Source organism: Hyla sarda, chromosome 3 (genome assembly GCF_029499605.1).
Source record: "Hyla sarda isolate aHylSar1 chromosome 3, aHylSar1.hap1, whole genome shotgun sequence".
In the NCBI taxonomy this organism is placed as follows: Eukaryota; Metazoa; Chordata; class Amphibia; order Anura; family Hylidae; genus Hyla; species Hyla sarda.
The window spans coordinates 97725603-97745494 of record NC_079191.1 but is presented as its reverse complement, the minus strand read 5'-3'; the positions used below and the strand labels follow the sequence as shown (position 1 = coordinate 97745494).

Genomic DNA, 19892 nt, shown 5'->3' with positions numbered 1-19892 from the left:
CACTTGGACTTGTGCATAAGAGTCATAATGGAGTTGGGAAGTTTCACATGGGAGTTGTAACCTTGAAAGCTATCCCTCTACCGACAGGCAAGTGGCTATGTTTAATTCTCGAAGTTATCCCTTTAACAAATAGTAAAACCAACTGCAAAATATATATACAATATTCAACTGTTCAATCCCTCCTGGAAGGTTTAAAAATGTACTCTCCTGAAATGCTGCATCATTCAAAATGAATCTTACACTATTATAATACACCTTTGTTAGAGATGAGCGAATTTCTAAAAAATTCGATTCGGCCGATTTCTGGCCTACAGAGAGCCTCAGTAGGGGTGTAGAACACTTTGCCTTGTCCTAACACGCATAGGGAGTGTGCTGTGTTAGTGAAATAATACTGTTATTCAGTATGACATGCAGATTACAGGCATCACTATTAGAATCACTGCCGCAGAGCGTCTGGATGTGGCGAATTTTTTGATTACCCATTCTGGTGAGCATCGAGCTGGCAGTCCTCTGCCTGGCGAGATACCACCTGTTCCAGCCCCTGCCTCTCAGCGCCCCCCTGACTGTGAAAGTGCGTATGCTTCATTTAATCAGTTATGGTTCATTGTTATCGCTCCAAGCTGTTTAATTGGATTCTTGTGATAATTCCACAGGTAATATGACGGCGATGACCATAGGGCCTCAGTCTTGAAAAGATTACATTGATCTATTTTAGATTCCACAGTTTAATGTCCCGGCATTTACTTTGAACTAATACTGTATGACCATAAAACCCAATCTAACAAGGAGTCACATGGCGGCACAATGACAGAGCCTAGAGCTGGCAGCAGCATGAGGAGACCATATAGTGGCTGAATGGCACAGCCTGGAGTTGGCGGCAGCATGAGGAGACCATATAGTGGCTGAATGGCACAGCCTGGAGGTGGCGGCAGCATGAGGAAACATATGGTGGCAGAATGAGACAGGAGTGTTCTGGAGGTTCTGAAAGTGACCCGGTGACAGAGTGGTGCAGTCGGTGGCAATACCAGTACCCGGTGACGAAGGTGGGTGAAAAAAAAGGTCTGATGCGGAGGAATGTTTATAACTGGGGAGCAGCGCCTTAAATCTGTCTGGCACTATCCATATTTGTGAAGTGTTGGTGTGGCACCATGGTCAATCTACTCTGATGCATCGTGCATTGGTGGTTGGAAATCCTGGCTGATCCATGCCTGATTCATCGTCACAAAGGTCAGTCTCTCCCTTTTTTTTTGTGGACAGACGAGTTCTCCTTGGGGTGATTATGGCCCCCGCTGCACTAAACACCCGCTCTGATGGCACACTACTAGCCGGGCAGGACAGCTTTTCCAGGGCAAACTCTGCTAGTTGCAAGCCACAAATCAAGTTTGGCTGCCCAGAAGTCCAGCGGATCTTCAAGGTGTGTTGGCATGGGCATGTCAAGGTATGCCACCCCCTGCTGGTTCAGGTCCAGGTCTACCTGCTGCTGAAGAGTTGCTTCACTATGCGGGTGAAGAAAGGTACCCATCAGCGACTGTAGACTCAGGCTGCTGCTGATGGAGCTTGTACTGCTCCTGCCACTCCACCCCTCCCCAGCAGCCATGGCAGTGGAAGGTGAGCGCAGATGACCCCCCGAGTCAGACCTGCGAGAGGATGAACGATGGTGCCGATTGGCATCGGCCAACTGACTACGTAGGATATCTCTTCCACAAAATTGTGCAGGGCTGGTACGGCTTGGGGACTCTCCACCTCGGCTCGGCACAAGTCATCAGTTCTCTGAAAGGTGAAGAGTCCACCACTTGAAAAGGGAGGGACTGCAGCACCAGCAACTTGGACAGGAGCACATTCAGCTTCTGCGCCGTTGGATAAGTGGATGCATACTGTTGTCTCTTGGATATGGCTTCGCCAATGGATTGCTGGTAGAATGACTGACTAAAAGTAGGAGGAGCAGGAGCATCTGGAGCAACAGAAGGAGGGTATGACACACAGCTCCCTTTGGCTGAGGTGGTGGAGCCTTGGCTGGCTGAAAGAGGGAGCGGCGTCCCACTGGGTGATGCAGCAGGCTGGACCACCACATCGGACCCACGGTTCTCCCAGACCGCTTTATGGCGGTGCAGCATATGTTGACGCAGGGCCGTGGTGCCAACATTGGGACCCTGGCCACGCTTCACCTTCTGCCGACACATCTTGCATGTGGCTATGTTAATCTCCTCCGGATGCTTGATGAAATGCTGCCACACAATGCTGCTGAGTAGCTGATTTTCCCACCAACAGTCGGCACTAATTGACTGCTACTGCCGCTGTCTTCAGGAACCCCTGTTCCACTACCTCCCGGGAAGGTAGGATGCGGCGAAGCAGGTGGTCTTCCCCGGGCACGTTTGGGTCCAGAATTTCCACTTCTGCCACCATGCTGACTGCCAACCTTGCTACCACCTTGCCAGCACAGCTGCTGCCTCACAGGCAACCTGCAACCCTCTTCTCCTGATGATGATGAAGCCCCTTCTGCACCAGACTCCCAATTGCGATCGGCTTCATCATCAAAAAGTGTCTGCACGTCACTGATGTCCTCCTCAGGTTCCTCAACAGTGTCTGCTTCAGGACCCTGAACGCTGGGAACACAACCTCCCACGTCACTCTCCTCATCACTACTTGCCCGCCTAGCGGAGGAAGCGGCGGATGTCTCCACTTCTTGACTGGGCAGTAGCTGCCGACTGTCATCTATTAGATCGTCCTCAGTGAATAGTGGAGCTGAACCCACAGCATAAGATACCTCTGTAGGGGACGGAACAGCATAGGACAGAGGCAATGGGAGGACAGGGACGGCTCTCAGGCCATGCCAACTGAGGGTTGTGTCTGAGGAAGCGACCGACTGTTGACTGGGGGTATCAGATGTCACTTGTGATTAAATGGGTGACCGTGTTAATCAATCGATGATGGCAGATGGGTTGCTGGTCGAGACACAACCGCTAGCTGATACCGGGAGATCGGGCCTCTCGCTGTGACTCCTGCTAGTGTTAAGCAAACTTACAGTAAATTGGCTCGTAGCTCGGCTGTTGATTACTTTAGTCTGCGTAAATTAGATCAGCTTTCCAAGGGATCTGGTTGCCTGGGAAAGTCCGGAATGACAGTGTTACGTCTCCTAGGTCTGTATCCACCTTTTCCAGGCAACTGGAGCCCTCGGAAAGCTGAACTAATTTATGCAGACTAAAGTAATCAACGGCCGAGCTGCGAGGTTCACTATGAGACAATTTACTGTAAGTTTGCTCAACTCTAACTCCTGCTGCAACTTGCCTCTATTCTGCTGTGACCTCTGCCTGCGCCTGATGAATTTAGGCCTCTGCCACTCCTCTGTACACGTCCTGGAACTTTTCTGCCTGACACACTTTGTGTGTATATGAGGGGAGTACAATACGCTTCACTACGCTTAAAACAGTATTTGTCTAGAACAGCAGCAGCTGTGTACTTTTGGCTGGCATTTTACAGTAACTAGGCCCTTAAGTCTTTAACAAAATGGTACAACACTTAGATGTACGAATGTGGTATGCACTTTTGAGGACACAAATACGCTACAGTACGCTTAAAAATTTTTTTGTGCACAACACCAGCAGTAGACACCAATGCTGCAGCACACAGTCGCTGTGTACTACAGCCAGAATTGCACTTTCTCAATCTCACGCCCTTCCCTATCACTGCTTCTAGGCAGGATTTGTGCTTGAGCTGAATCGCTGCTGTTCTTCTGTGCAACACACTGCTCTCTGATCCTCTCTAAAACAGAACGCTGTAGACAGTGTCTGAGAGGTGAATCACTGCAGTAAGCATGCTTGTTTGTGACAAACAAACTGCTCTCTGTCCAACAGAACGCTGACTTGACTAGGAGGTAAATCGCTGCTGGAAAAAGCTTTTCTGTGTAACACACAGGGCTGTTTGTCCCTATCTATCTCTTTGCAGTGTAAGGATGAAGTGATTGGCCGCAATATGGCTGCCGATTAAATAGGGCTGTGACATCACAGGGGTGACTCCCTGCTGATAGGCTGCATCCTGACTGTGATTCAGGGTCATCCCGCCTACCCTTGTTCCCGCCTTCCCAGGATTCCTTGTCGTGTGGATCCGCCATTTTAGATGCCCTGGAGCCTGGACTTCACTAAATGAAGTTTAATGAAGCGATTTGTGCGATAGGATCGCAGTGATATTCACATTTGTTGCGAATCTAATTTTTCATGAAATTTGTTAAGAATTCGGATTCATCAGATTCGATTCGCTCATCTCTAACCTTTTGTAATAGGGTAGCTTGTTCTTGTTACTAGTTTCATGCTGCCCAAACAGCAGGGAATTTGTCAGTAGTTTTGAGGCATTTAAAAAAAAAAAGTTGACAGCCCCATGGAGATGTCAAGGAGGGGCGTCGATACATATCAGAAGTCTTGGTGTGCAACTTGCATGACTGGGGAAAACCACTGTTAAAGGCCCTGACCACCGCCACCAGTGTCCAAGTGTCCAAGAGGTGGGGTCTTATTGTTCCATTCACATAGCTTACTGTATTTGGAGCTTTTCTAGCTCTTCCCCTTTTTATGATTGATTTGGCTTTTGCTTCCAATCAGAATACTACTAGAGTTGTCAATAATGGCTGAGGGGAGGGCTTTGAAAACTAGAACATTGTGCTTTGTGCACGGAATAAGGAGATTCCCCCTCCTGGGCACGTGCGGTAGCAGCCAGGGCATTAAGCATCAGTTTTTCACTGCAAGTTGCATGACCTAGACTTCAGGTTATGCTTTCACTTTCCTCTTGCCATTTTAAGGATGCCTAAAAACAGCTGACAATTCCCTTTAATGGTTGACTAATGTGTTTGTGTGTGTGTGTGTGTGTGTGTGTGTGTTTCCCCCAGCTTTCCAGGAAATAATTATGACCTAAGAAACATGTACATTTTCACAAGATACAGACTTGCTGGCAACATTTCTGTGACTGAAAATGCATCTGAATTTAGATGTTTCTGCAGTCACATTTAGAAGAATGTTGCAGTCCCAGATATTTCAGCAACATACCTTAACAACTTTGATTGACTGGTGAAAGGAAGTAGAACTTCAGTACATGTGTATACAATATGTAGTGTGTTTGAGTGTAGGAATTTAAAGAGAAACTGACAACTATTTCACTGTATGAAAAACTGTATGATATCGTCTTTTTCAATAAACAGGCTCAGTTTACGAATCCAGAAACCCCTGGATATGTTGGATTTGCTAATCTCCCAAATCAGGTTCACCGAAAATCTGTGAGAAAAGGATTCGAGTTTACTTTGATGGTTGTAGGTAAGAAACATAAGTTGAAGGCATATATATTCTTATTAGCCGAACAGGATACCTCTGCACCGCTGACACTAAATACACTGGACCACTTTCAGCTTCTCTTGCAACGTATCAGTTAAGGCAGAACCTCTTCGGTGCTCGCGTCAATCACAGTAATACTTCAACACATGTAGAATGAAAAGAACGAAGCACTCACCCGGTATCTTGCTTAAATAACAATTTTCTTTATTTCATGTTTGTGATACACATGCAGGGGGGCGGACTGGAGTGGGTGGACCGAAAGTGATTTTTAGTACGTACCTGCCAGACAGTATTATACGTGCTTAGGAAGGATCTGCTCTTGTCTTGGGGTTAAATGGCTATGTTGTGAGATTGCCATAAAGCTGTAGCTATCTTTTTGTGAACTGGCTATTTACTGTTGGAATTCATTCTCTCAAACTACAAATCCTATAGTTACTTGTTTGTAAGTGTGAGATCATTTTTCTTCCTCCCACCCATGAAACAAACCTGTGCTGCCTTCAATGCAATAGACCAGTGTTTTCTGACCTGGGTGCCCCAGCTGTTGCACATTCTTGGAAAATGATCTCCTACCCAGTGGTCACTCCATCTATTGAAGCAAAGACAAGCTCTCTGAACACCTAACTAGTGATGTATTGTCTCGAGCCGCACTGCAACCTGGGAAAACCTGAGACTACACTTATTTTGTATGTTGTTAAAAATAAATGTAGGATCACAGAAGAATTGAAAGACCACCATCAAACCCAGTTACAGACACTATATTATGAACTAACTTTACACCCCCTGTAGCATAGTCAAATAAAAAAAATCGCAAAATACCCCATTAATGTTTGCAGTGTGACCCTATCAGAGCATGAGATGCACAAAAGCACCATTAGAAAAATAAATATAATTTTTTTTACATATTTCACCATCATTTTTAATTTTACATTTCAATATTATGTACTAAAATTTTGCAGCCTCAAGACCTAACATTGGGTTCCTGTGCAGTGAGTTAGACTAGGACAGGTTAGCATTGACTATGGTGGTTGGTAATGAGACAACCTGAATATGGACCCATCTGCTCCCAGGCTCTAGAGCCATCAAATGGGTGGCCACTATTGCAACTATGTAATACAGACTTTTTAATACTATTTAACTTTTGGCTAAATATTTCATAAAATAGAATAAACTCCATCTGCTAGATTTTTCCCGCTTCATCTGACCTTGACTATATTTGTGCATACAGTAGCAATGTGCATAGGTTTCTTATCTTTAGTCCACACTTGTTACCAGGAAAATGTATCGCACTACAGATTAAAAACATCAAAGAACAGTAGATACTAGGCAATGTGGCCTTCATGGTTTTGAATATATATTTCTTTCATTGCTTTTAATAGTTGTTGTAAAGATGGGAATAAACAGACCTGCATTAGTAGGGATTATAATATTGTACAGTATTTGTAGAATGTATTTTAAAGTAACACTCAACCTAGAAATTGATGCTATTTGGGTTTTTTCCAAAAAGATAAATAGGTCTAAACTGACGCATTATGTAAAAATTTACCTAGGTTACATGTACAAGCATTTTGGAAAATGTGAATTCCGGTAGAGAAAACAGACATGGTCGCACATCCATAATATGTATTTTTATCTACTTGCTTCTCAGCATAAATTCAAAAACTAACAGGTTGTTAGTATACATTTTGACCAAAAAGTACAAGCCCACTCGCCACGTCAAGGCCACCTATTTAGAGTGGGTCCTTAACATCCCTAGCATAAAATGGCATAGCACCGGGCGGCGACCACCGCCGCAACACCAGTGCCCACAGGGGGAACGACCAACTGGCAGAGCAGCCCCAATGGCGCTCTCCAAAGGTTAAGAATTCTTAACCTTTGGAGAGCACCGTGAGGACATCTTATTTTCACTGCTGCACCAGCTTCAATCCTGATAGTTGTGACCGTCCAAAGGACGGGATTGATGTTGACTGCACTCCAGACCTGCTGAGCCACTGTTTGCTGGCGATGTACGCAAAGTGGTGTTGTGCCCACAGCACAACACACCCAGGTGAGCACATTTCACCACAGAACACCATTCATTGATTGAAAGGAGCAACAGCACATGATTGCACTTTTTTCTGTTTCTTTTTTTTTTTTAAACTCATCTAGAGCAGCCCCAATGCCACTCGGACCAGTCCCAGGGCCGCACCTCCCCATAGACTCAGTGCCACGGCAGCAACAGACGCCGCATGGCACCACACCAAGGTGTATAATAGGTGGCCTTGACGTGGCGAGTGGGCTTGTACTTTTTGGTCAAAATGTATACTGACAACCTGTTAGTTTTTTAATTTATGCTGAGAAGCAAGTAGATCAAAATACAAATTATGGTTGTCTGTTTTCTCAATATGAATTAGCATTTCTGAAAATATACTGTTTCAGATACTTGACCCTTGAATGCTTGCTTCATCCTTGGTTACAACATTCTTAGGGCACCAACTGAGACAGTCTGACATGTTCAACTGCAATCTCCTGCTCCTTTCCCAGGAATAATAGTAGTTAGTCTCCACTGGACATGCGAGCAAGGGGGGTTGTGGGGAGTGAGCCTTTTTATTTGTCATTTTAATCCAGTCAACTACTGTATGTAATGTGTATGGCGGCTTTTCAGTGGCAGATGTCTGAGTATAGAAGAATTGGGCATGTTGCATTTCCACTACCTGAACCTTTTGCTCTAGGAGAAATATACTAAGAACAAAAAGTTCTCCTTTTTTAAAAGCATTGGAAATAAAATATGATCCTCACTATTGATCCTATACAGTTATATACAGTGTCTCTGCAAGTACATTGTAAAGTTTTCCTCTGCCTTACATAATGAACTGAGATGTGTCTGATGTGACAACAGGTTCTGGGATTTTGTGGAAAGCCCATAAATAGGTCAACCAATAGACTTATTATGGTTGTAGAAGAAGCTCTTAAAGGAGGTATCTGGCCAAAATAAAAACTTAAGTTTTATCTATGCTCACCATGATGCCACAAGGCATCCCAGCTGATTCAATTCTGATTTGTTTCAAAACCGTCCCCAGAAGCCCCTATAAACAGCCTTTGAAAATCCAGTTACTTCCTGGTTTGTGCTGGGAGCAGAAAACTACACAGACCATCAGCCCCTGAGCTTGTTTTCTGTGTGAGCTGCTGGAGGAGCTGCCTTGAGAGAGCTGAGCAGGTCACCTAGTTAGAGAAGCGGTGACTAAACATGAGGAGGAGGGGGGGGGGGGGGGTCCCTCAGCCAATCAGGAACAATTTTATCTGGCTGGAGTTCTCCTTTAAAGGGGGTTATCCAGGAATGGAAAAAACAGAGCTCATTTCTTTCAAAACAGCTCCCCATCTGTATCCAGTTTGGGTGTGATTTTGCAGCTCACTTTCATTGAAGTCAATGGAGCCAAGTTGTAATACCACACCCAACCTGAAGACAGATGGGGAGTGGTTTTTGAAAGAAATTTGCTGTTTTTCTGTTCCTGGATACCCCCTTTGTCTGCAGGACTCTTTCTTACATCTCCAATCGTTGCATTGGAAAGCTTTCTAATATATAAAAAGAGATACTGTATTATGTCTTGTGACATGGAATCAATAGTCATGACGGAGTTGTACTTTTAAAGCGTGCTTTGGTTGATGTGGTTTTGGACAGATAGGGTAAGGGAGATGATAGGGTTTTCTTTAAAGGGAACCTGTCATCAGATTTTTATCATATATAACATGCAGGTGTGGTGAGGATTTAAAGTTATAAAGTGTCCCCCGCCAGAACTGTAAATAGTGCCCAGGGCGGGGAGCTATACTTACCTAATCCTGTCTTCTCCGGCTGTAATCACATCCACTCAGCGTGATTGACAGCCCACGTCACCGCTCTGCTCCCCAAGCAGACAGAGCCGAGTGATTGCATAAGCCGTCAATAACGCTGAGGGAACGTGATTACAGCCGGAGAAGACTGGATTGGGTAAGTATAGCTTCCCGCCCACGGGACTACTTATGGGGCCAGCAGGGGACAATTTCTAACATCATATCTTCACCATCCCTGAGGGCAGGAAGAAGAGGGTGAGGAAAGAGATTTTTACCATATAACGTGTTGCCAAGCATTATATATGGTAAAATCTGATTAGCGCTTTAAAAGGCGCTTCAGGTTTACATGCTTTTTAAGTATGATAAAAAAAATAGCAAATATGTTTACTCCCATTGTGAAATATTATGTATTATTCTATATTGATATATTTTGTTTAGAGGTTGACCTTATTGCTACTGAGTGAAGAAATATTTTTCCCTTTTTCTATTAAGGTGAATCTGGTTTGGGCAAGTCTACTCTGATTAACAGCCTTTTCTTGACGGATTTGTATCCTGAACGCATAGTGCCTGGTGCATCTGGTGAGAAACTACATAATCTTCATGTTTAGTCGTGATGGGGCATTCACGATGCACAGTCTTTTTTTTATTTATTAATTTTTTCTTCTCTAATTATAACTGAAAAAACACTGCTGCAGCATTTATTGTAAGGGTAAATGAACACTAGACACATTACTTCTTATAGAAGAAAACCACATGCATTTTGGTGCGGATTATACCTTCACCATTAATTTAAAAGGAAATCGCCAACAAATCTGGCAACATAAATTTCTGCAGTGTCTACATGAGATTTAAATAATCTAATTTTATTTAGCTGGCTCTGTAATCTGCTGCAGATTTGCAGGGAAACTTTCTGTGCAATAAATCCGTCTAGATTTCAATGGCACTTTACTCAAATATTTGGAGATTATGTTTAATATACACAGATATAAAAATGTATACTGGCGCTAGTTATAAATAAGACAAATGCCTCAAATGCAGCTAGATAAACTGCCAACCACCTAAAATATACAAAAAAAATAAATACCAAAAACATAGAAACAACAGCTCAACAAGGACTTCAGTATGGCAGGCTTAACAGAGGACCTGTGGTCAACCTTAAGAAATTTCAATTTCGCCGTCAATAAATAACTTGGGACGCCCTCCTGTTCCTGGGATGTGAGGCTTTATAGTTTGTCTGACAATTTAGGGAATTGGTCAGATGGGCGTGAACGTTGTTATAATAAAGGGACTAATCTGTCTGAGAGGATGGGCGGGATTATACAGTTAGAGGGCGTGAATGTCTCATAGACATCCCTTGACATTATAATCGCGGTTGTTACTTTAATTCGCCCCCTTTTATTAAAATTAAGTTTACGCCCATTTAAATGATTCCCTGAATTGTCAGTCAAATTATAAACCCTCATATCTTTTAAACGGGAGTACATATCATGAAACTATAAAAAGGATTGTGATCAGGACACCATAAGCTATTTAATGATGATGCAATCTGCTTTTTTTTTTTGGGGGGGGCGGGGGGCACTGGTTACAGGTACAGCTGTAATATAGCTGAGCGTGCAGGGCATGTACCATATTAAGCTCAAAATGAGATATTACACTGACCAGAAAAGGCTCTCTGTTATCGTCAAATATACCTGTATATACAAATGGACACGTGCAATAAAGTCTTTATGCAAATTCTTGTTTATCTAAATATTTCATATTTCCAAGCAATACATAATCACCCAAGTGCAGGTCAGCAGCAATTCTTTAGCAGCACATACTAGATTCTTCCTTTCACTCCGCACAGGGCTTCTTATTTCTGGCCATCCAGTTTATGTTCACCGCTGGTTGAGCTAGTGGCTCTGAACTCCTGCGAGCAAGAGCGACGTTTCGGGAAATTTGCATAAAGACTTTATTGCACATGTCTCTTTGTATATATTGGACTCTGGCTAGGCCTTTTGGCTAACATCAAGTGTAGTATCTGTTAGTGCTGGGCGGTATATCGGTTCATACGGAATACCGACATTTTTTTTCCCTGCACGATATGAATTTTTCCTATCTGTTGGGCTCCATACCCCCACCCCCTCTTGAATTATCACTGGGGGTAAATACCATTAAATACTGTGGAACTGCCATAATTTACAAAAATACCGTGATACACATTTTTGGTCATACCACCCAGCTCTAGTATCTGTTCTTATCAGTTCTTGCCGGTGGCCCGTAACACTGGTATTGGGCAGATGGGGATGGGTTCTGCATGGAGGGGACAGGCGTTCTGGGGCTGGTTCTGAGGAATCAGCTAGACGGCTGCCCCTATGTGACCTGTAACTTCCTGGTCTCGCCATGAGGCTGAGAGTCTAGAGCCGAGGTACTTCAGTGCCTCGGGGAGTGGTGACCCCCGAGGTGCCCAAACTCACTGGGTGTACCGGCTCACTGAGTTGAAGCACTGGCACCATGAACTCTTCACCATATGGCACTCCCCTCTTGATTCCCGGCCTTCTGGTTAGCATCAGAGAAATTTTTATAGATCCGGCCGGATGTTCGGGCAGTAAACCTACACATATTCACTTATTTTTGTCACTGTGTCACTTTTTGCGTGTTGTGTGTCCACAGGATTGTTAGGATGCGGTAGCTCTTCTGGGTGTCCCTCCTAGCGTTCTAGGGGAGGTGTGTGGCCATCAGGTTCCGCACATTCCTGCAAAAACCCTGGGTACTCCTGCATGGGCAGGGTACCGAATGTTTACGGCTCTGCAGGCAAATGCCTTGGCTGACGCCAAGACGGATGCCGGCAGCATTTGAAGTCCCTTAGTAGCTTAGGCGAAAAGGGACATCGAACCTGGAACCTCACAGGTACCTTTTGGTCCGGAGGCGAAGGGTGAGGTTTGTTGGGGGGCCTCTCTCCTGTAGGAGAAGGGCTTGCGATAGACCGCATACTCTGTGCACGTTTTTTTTTTTTTTTTTTTTTGTATAACATGTTTTGCACTTTTTCTTGCACTTTGGGTGATTTGAGAGCACGTTCCTTGGACTGTGACTAGGGTTTGGCTGGAGCATCTAGCTGACACACCCAGTGTGAATGAGAATTCCCATCTTGATTTATGTTTGATAATGTCTCAGTTATTGTCAGACCCCAAATGCTCAGTACTCAAATGACTCTCCAATCTTATCATGTGCAGAAATCATTGAATTCAGCTTTTTCTTCTTTTCCTTGTTAAATGATACTGACAGGCCGCATTCTGTCAGTATCCTTTGATATAAGTTGCATTAAATATACACAGATGTTGAGTGAATGGTCTTTGACTGGTTCATAGTGGAGTGGTTAATTTGATATAGTAAATATAAATTGGTATTGTATGTTTGTTTTTATCTGCTGGAAATCCTTCTTATGTTTTGCCTTTTTAGATAAAATTGAACGTACAGTGGAAATTGAAGCATCTACAGTAGAGATAGAGGAAAGAGGTGTGAAGTTGCGTCTTACTGTGGTTGACACACCAGGCTACGGCGATGCAATGAACTGTGAAGACTGGTTAGTAAATCTAATACTGGTTCCAATTAATAATATACTGTACCAGAATTCTATTTGCAACTATAGTTACTCTGAACACATTTTGACAATTCTCCCCCTAAGAGCAGGGTCACATGGGGCGCATCCGCAGCGTATTTCATGATGTGGATGCACCGATGGCAATAACCATTATAACTCATTATAGGCCTTATGAAAAATGTTCATCCTGTTACCCATAGAAACGAAACCCTGCAGCATTCATTTCTAAAACTGCTCTGAAAAAGTGAAAGTTGCAATCTGATGGGTTGCTATGGTCATGAAAGCTGTTTTGATTGTGTTACTACGGCAGTCACTTATGGAAAACAAAGTGTACGGGTTATTGAGTTCACTTCTTCAGTAGATGGTATGTATAGGATTCTCAAGGGAAAGCCGAAGTAAAATGATCTTGATAAAAAGGAAATCTAGTGACTGAGTTACATTTAAAGGTCCAATCCTTTTTACGTGAAAAAAAAAATTAGTAAGGTCCCTGGGAACTTGTACGAAGTATCAGATTTCATTACAATTCCTCCAAAAAATGTTCCCCTTCATTTCAGCACCATAACACAGATCATTGATCACGGGACGCATCTGTGTCCAGCTGTTCTCTTCATTGCCTTTATAGACTAGTTATATCACGAACTCCCTCCCATAAATGTGATATGTGGCTAAGGTAATATTCCATAATCATTTTTATTAAGAAATTTCCTCAAAAGAAATTGGTATCGGAGCTTGTACTGTTGTATTTTGGAGAAGGACCAGAGTTTCATTCGTCTTGTTTGCACTTTTTAAAAGTTTCCTGTTCTATTAAAGTAAATTGGGTCTAGACACCTAGGTGATTTTCTACTGGCAATAAAATCTCAGAGCTTGCAGTGTAATTAACCTACATAGAAGGCACATTATGGCAAATAACACATTACCATATCTCCTCTCAGCACCGCAGTGATTCGGTCCCAGTCACGAAACTAAAAGCTAAGTACAGCAACTGCTAATAAAAGGTCATCCTATTCATTTACATTAATCTTGACTATTTGTTCACGTTCCTTGGTGCCTTTCAGTCTGTGGACCATGTATAAATTTGTATTTCCTCAATATTTGTAGACTTTATAGTGAGGATAAAAATTTAGCACATAATATATGGTTAAACAATGAAAATGGTCAGGAACTCATTTACCATATATACTCGAGTATAAGCCGAGTTATTCAGCACGATTTTTCGTGCTGAAAACGCCCCCCTTGGCTTATACTCAAGTGAACTCTCTGCCTGTCAATCCCTTTCAGTGGTCTTCAACCTGCGGACCTCCAGATGTTGCAAAACTACAACTCCCAGCATGCCCGGACAGCCATTGGTGGGAAGGGAGGGTGAGCTGGTCCGGCCATCTATGCTGCAGGGACCGTCCGGTGGGGAGGGTTAGTCGTTCTGGGCTGTCCATTTTCACCGGGAGGCCCTCTTCTCCACGCTTCGGGCCTGCCCCGGACTAGTGACGTTGCCTTGACGACGACTCACAGGGACGTCCCTGCGCATCGTCGTCAAGGCAACGTCACTAGTCCGGGGCCGGCCCGGAGCGGAGAAGAGGGCCTCCCGGTGAAAATGGAGAGCCCGGAACGACTAACCCTCCCCACCAGACGGTCCCTGCAGCATTGATGGCCCGGACCAGCTCACCCTTCCTTCCCACCGAGGGGAGGTGAGTAGAAAACTGAAGGGGGGGTCTGGATGATGACGGAGGCCGCAGTGGTCTTCAACCTGCGGACCTCCAGATGTTTCAAAACTTCAACTCCCAGCATGCCCGGACAGCCATCGGCTGTCCGGGCATGCTGGGAGTTGTAGTTTTGCAACATCTGGAGGTCCGCAGGTTGAAGATGACGGGGGTGAAAATGACGGGGGTCTGGATGATGACAGGGTGATGATGAAGGGGGGGGGGGATGATGACGGGGGTTTGGATGATGACATGGGGGGATGATGTATTTCACACCCTAGGCTTATAGTCGAGTCAATAACTTTTCCTGGATTATTTGGGTGAAATTAGGGGCCTCGTTTTATATTCGGGTCGGCTTATAATCGAGTATATACGGTATTCTTATACTCTTATGGAAATAGTTTCATTTCTAATGCGCCCCAGCATGCATTGGAGGCGGGGAGCTGGCTGGGCGAGTTCCCTTGTCTCCCATATAATTCCCTATTTGCCCTGCCCCTTCAATATTATGCTAATGAAGGCCACAGATGAGCCCTCTACTCTGTGCACACACCCACGGCCTTCATTAGCATAATAATGAAAGGAGCAGGGCCGACGGGGGGATTATGTGGTAGACAGAGGTGTCAGTAGAGAGCCCTGTGGTCAGATTGAAAAGAACTTTACAACTTCCTCTGGAGCATGCAGCAGCTGATAAATACTAAAGAAATTAAGATCTACAAATCTGTTTTTAACTTTCTAACACCAGTTGATTTGAAAAAAATTTGTTTACCACCGGAGTACCCCTTTAAATACTTTGGTGTTCACATATCTTTATCACGATGAAGCAATTTTTCTTTATGTATTTATTGCAGTTTCAAGCCGATCATTCACTATGTGGATGACCAGTTTGAGCGATACCTTCATGATGAGAGTGGTCTGAACCGACGACACATTGTGGATAATCGTGTCCACTGCTGCTTCTACTTCATCTCTCCCTTTGGTCATGGGTATGTGAAGGTCTTTTCCTTTATCTGATATCTGTTCTTATTGAGGCACCCACTAGTTCACCACTGTGTTGTTGTAACAGTTTAATCATAACACAATGTAATCAGTGATACTTGTTAAAACAGATCAATATTTATTCAGTGTTAACTAACTAATGCAGAGCGACACATACAGAATTGATTTTATATATTTATTTATAATCTGTTATAAAATGTGTGTATATATAAATATATAATGTATGTAGAAGTATAATGTCATCGTTGGTTGTGTTGTCTGTATGTTGCAGTTTAAAACCCCTTGATGTCCAATTCATGAAGGCTTTACACAACCGGGTGAATATTGTTCCAGTGATTGCCAAAGCAGATACTTTAACTCTGAAGGAACGTGAAAGACTCAAGAGAAGAGTAAGAATTGCTTTTAAGGCGTTGACATGTTATATTTAACTTGTTTTAAAATAATATTTGTGTGTGTACAGATATATATATAGTCGTAACTTTAAAGCATAACTGTGGCCTTACAGTTTTATTGGCTGTCAGAAGAAAGTTAATTTGGCCGATACTTCCCTACTCCCAATACACATGAACAATCGACAATCCTGAAAATTCATGTGTTCTTAATGAAGTGAGAAGTGGTATGCTGCTTCCAGACAGCTCTGGAGGCTTATCTCCCTGTGAATGAAATGGTTAAATAGTTGAAATCTAACATGCCCAAATGCTGTTAGCAAAGATTCCAAATGCCCCCACCCCTACACCCTAGAAAGTGTTGTCTTGTGCAAGTGGCTTAAGCCTCTGCTATAGATGTCTCCAACCTTCCCTCCTGTTTTAGTTTTATTCTGCACTAGAAATGAAGAGAGGGACCCCCAATGTGGTTGGGGCCGTTCTGATAAGGAGGTGGCTTCCCCAAAAAGCAGGGCCAGAGGAAAAGAAGGGTGAAAAGAATAGCAGGCACGGTTTTCATATGCTTCCATTTTTGCTAGTAATAATTTGATGCACCATCTGTAGTGGTATGTTCTGATTTGTTCTTTCATGGGGATATTTATAACATGTTGGTAGCCCGTTAGGTAGCTAGGTAGTCAGGTATGTAGCTAGCTAGGTAGCCAGGTTTGTAGTTAGGTAGCCAGCAAGGTAGTTGGGTATCCAGATAGGTAGGTAGGTAGGTAACCAGGTGGAAATGCAGCTATGTAGGTAGCTATGTAGTTAGGTAGCCAGGTATGTAGTTAGGTGTAGCTAGCTAGTTAAGTGTCTAGGTAGATAGTCATAACTTGGAAGTGGCAAGCACCACAAAAAAAAGGTTTAGGTCTCCCAAAGTAGTAATATAAATAAAATATATATTAGGAAAAATCAATATTCTTATATATACTTTTCGACCGCCACCATTGTTCTTGTGCTCAGCATTTCAGCTAAGATCACAGGATGAATTCATCATTCACAATTATAGCATTCATTTTAACAGCATAACTACTATATTCCTCGTCATTCTTCAGTTAGGTCTTAAAAATATATTGCACATCAGTCCATTCCTCATATCACTTCAATATATGGTATGAAAGTATTGCACATAAATCCAAATATTGCACATGAATCCATACCCGTTATTCTCTTGCCACGATAATGGTTGCACAAGAACAACAGTCCAATTAATAGGTTGCATCCCTTATTTATATATGCTCCTATTGGTCGCTGTACACACAATAAAAAATTGCAGTTCCCATATATTATCGATAGAAGTAACGTATTTCTACAGACAGTATTTTCATCCAGTGCAATATGAGCTAGGCAACAACATTTGTGCAACACTTATACTTCTGTGCACACTTTGCGTTTCTGATGTGATTATATTGTATTGTTCAAACAACCATTCATTAGCATCAGAATATGTGTAGTACTAATCAATGTGTGAATATACTCTCTTCATGCACATTATGCATTTTTGATGCGATTCTATAGCATTATTTAAATTGCATTTATTAGCTTCTCAGTAGATATTGTATAGCCATTAGATGGATATGCTGTCTCGTAATAGAATTAGTTACGGCCATTCATAAAAATCCTCTGACCACTCCAGCAGAAGAGTTGATAGTAACGTTAGCACGGATCATGCCGCTCCTGACAAAATCCAACCCATTCATTATATGAGCACCTGAATGTAAAGAAGCCCATTCAGTGCAGACAGATACGTCGTTGCACTGACGTGGGTGCACATAATTTGTAGCATTCAGCAGGTGAAAGAAAGTGGGTGGGTATCTAGTCCTTAAACCTCTTAACGACCACGGACGTAAATGTACGTCCTGGTTTGGTGGTACTTCGTGCACCAGGATGTACATTTATTTCCGGTGTATGACCGCGAGCATCGGAGCGGATGTCCGCCATTAACCCCTCAGATGCCGTGATCAGTACAGATCATGGCATCTGCGGCAATGCGCATGTTAAAATAGATGATCGGATTGCCCTCAGCACTGCCGCAGGGATCCGATCAACTGTAATAGCGGATGGAGGTCCCCTCACCTGCCTCCATCCGTCTCCCGGCGTCTGCTGCTCTGGTCTGAGATCGAGCAGACCAGAGCAGAAGATAGCCGATAATACTCCGATAATGTCCTATTCATAGCACTGAACAGTATTAGCAATCAAGTGATTGCTATAGACATAAAAAGTGTAAAAATAAAATAAATTTATTTTTTGAAAAGCTGAAAAATTTAAGAATAAAAAGTAAAAAAAAAGGTAAAAAATCCCCTCCCCCCAATAAAAATTAAAATTGTCCTTTTTTTTCCCCATTTTACCCCCAAAAAAGCATTTTTTTTTTTTAATAATAAACAAACATATTTGGTATCGCCATGTGTGTAAATGTCCAAACTATCAAAATATTATGTTAATGATCCCGTACGGTGAACGGCGTAAACGTAAAAAAAATTTAAAGTTCAAAAATGTTGCTTTTTTTGTCACATGTTATTCCCCAAAAAATTTCATAAAAAACGATCTAAAAGTTTTATTTATGCAAATGTGGTGTCGATAAAAAGTACAGATGACGGCGCAGAAAATTTGCCCTCATACCGCCTTATATATGAAAAATGAAAGTTATAGGTGTTCAAAATAGGGTGATTTTAGATTACTAATTTTGTACAAAAAGTTTTAGATTTTTTTAAAGCGGTAAATAAATATAAAAGTATCTAACCATGGGCATGGGTATCATTTTAATTGTATTGACCACAGAATAAAGAACACGTCATTTTTACTGTAAAGTGTACAGTGTGAAAACGAACCCCTCCAAAATGTGCAAAATTGTGGTTTTCATTTGAATTTCTTCCTTAAAAAAAATTTTTTTTTGGGTTCGCCGTACATTTTTATGGTAAAATTTGAGTTTTTATTACAAAGTACGATTGGTCACGCAAAAAAACAAGCCCTTTATATGGGTCTGGAGATGGAAATATAAGAGTTATGGACTTTAGAAGGCGAGGAGGAAACATCGAAAACACAAAAAAATTGGCCTGATCCTTGAGGTCAAAATGGGCTTGGTCTTTAAGGGGGGTTAAAAGGAGGAAGTAGTATGGACGTTTGTTGTACGACCGCCATCAGAGTTGCACATCAAACAGCTTTAAAAGGGTTATCCACCATAACGTGATTTTAGTACGTACCTGGCAGACAGTATTGGACATGCTTAGGAAGGATCTGCACTTGTCTTGGCGCTAAATGGCTATGTTGTAAGATTACCATAGCACTGTGGCTAGCTTTCTCTGAACTGGTATGTCCTGTTTGACTTTATCTTTTTGCCTACAAATCCCATAATTCCATTTTCCTCCCTCCCACACATCAGCCACCCCACCCATTGAAACATAAATGAGCTGCATCCTTTCAAAAGACCTGTGGTTTTCAATCGGAGTGCCTACAGCTGTTGCATTAGTTGCAGATTGATCTCTCTCACACCAAGCGATCCCTCCACCCATTGAAGCAGACAGGCTCCCTGTCATCAGCTGACTAGTGAGTCAGGTCTCGGCCGCATTGCAAGCTGGGAAAAATCTGAGACAACAGTCATTTTGTATGCTGGTAAAAATAAATATTGGGGTGAAAATCACATAAGAATTGTGAAAAAACCATCACACACAGGTACAGACACTATATTATGAACTACACTAACTTTACAGCCCCTGTAGCATAGTCAAATAAAAAAAAAATCCTGGAATACCCCTTTAAGCAGCAATGGAAAGCCACAAGATGGTTCCTGAAGATTTATGGCAAAGAAAAGTGTTGAACCAGACGAGATATGGATACCTGTGATTCAACATCTGTTTTTTTTGAAAATTATGCATCTATTTTTGACTGCCTTATAGAAATGTGATTGCTTGGCAAGAGCATAAACAGCACAATCCTATATATGGACACTATAACAGATGCAATCAGTAGTCATTCATATAGCACAGACAAAGCACCTTAGCTATCATATAAATGCACTTTATGGCTTGCGACACGGGTGACTAATCAATGCGCATGTGAATCTAACTACTAAGGACATATGAAAATAGTGTTGACT

General features: G+C 42.7%; 1 protein-coding gene across 3 annotated transcripts in view; it reads left to right on the top strand.

Moving 5' to 3' along the window:
* The window catches only part of SEPTIN2 (septin 2), a 66321-nt gene that overhangs the window by 11824 nt on the left and 34605 nt on the right, over positions 1 to 19892 (top strand). For all 3 annotated transcript variants that reach the window (XR_008891066.1, XM_056564734.1, XM_056564735.1), the window contains exons 3-7: positions 5183 to 5294; positions 9609 to 9695; positions 12555 to 12678; positions 15239 to 15373; positions 15658 to 15775. Coding sequence is in view for 2 of the 3 variants with exons in the window: in XM_056564734.1 (XP_056420709.1) it covers positions 5183 to 5294; positions 9609 to 9695; positions 12555 to 12678; positions 15239 to 15373; positions 15658 to 15775 (576 nt within the window). In the remaining variant the exon portion in view is untranslated. The remainder of the gene's footprint in view (positions 1 to 5182; positions 5295 to 9608; positions 9696 to 12554; positions 12679 to 15238; positions 15374 to 15657; positions 15776 to 19892) is intronic.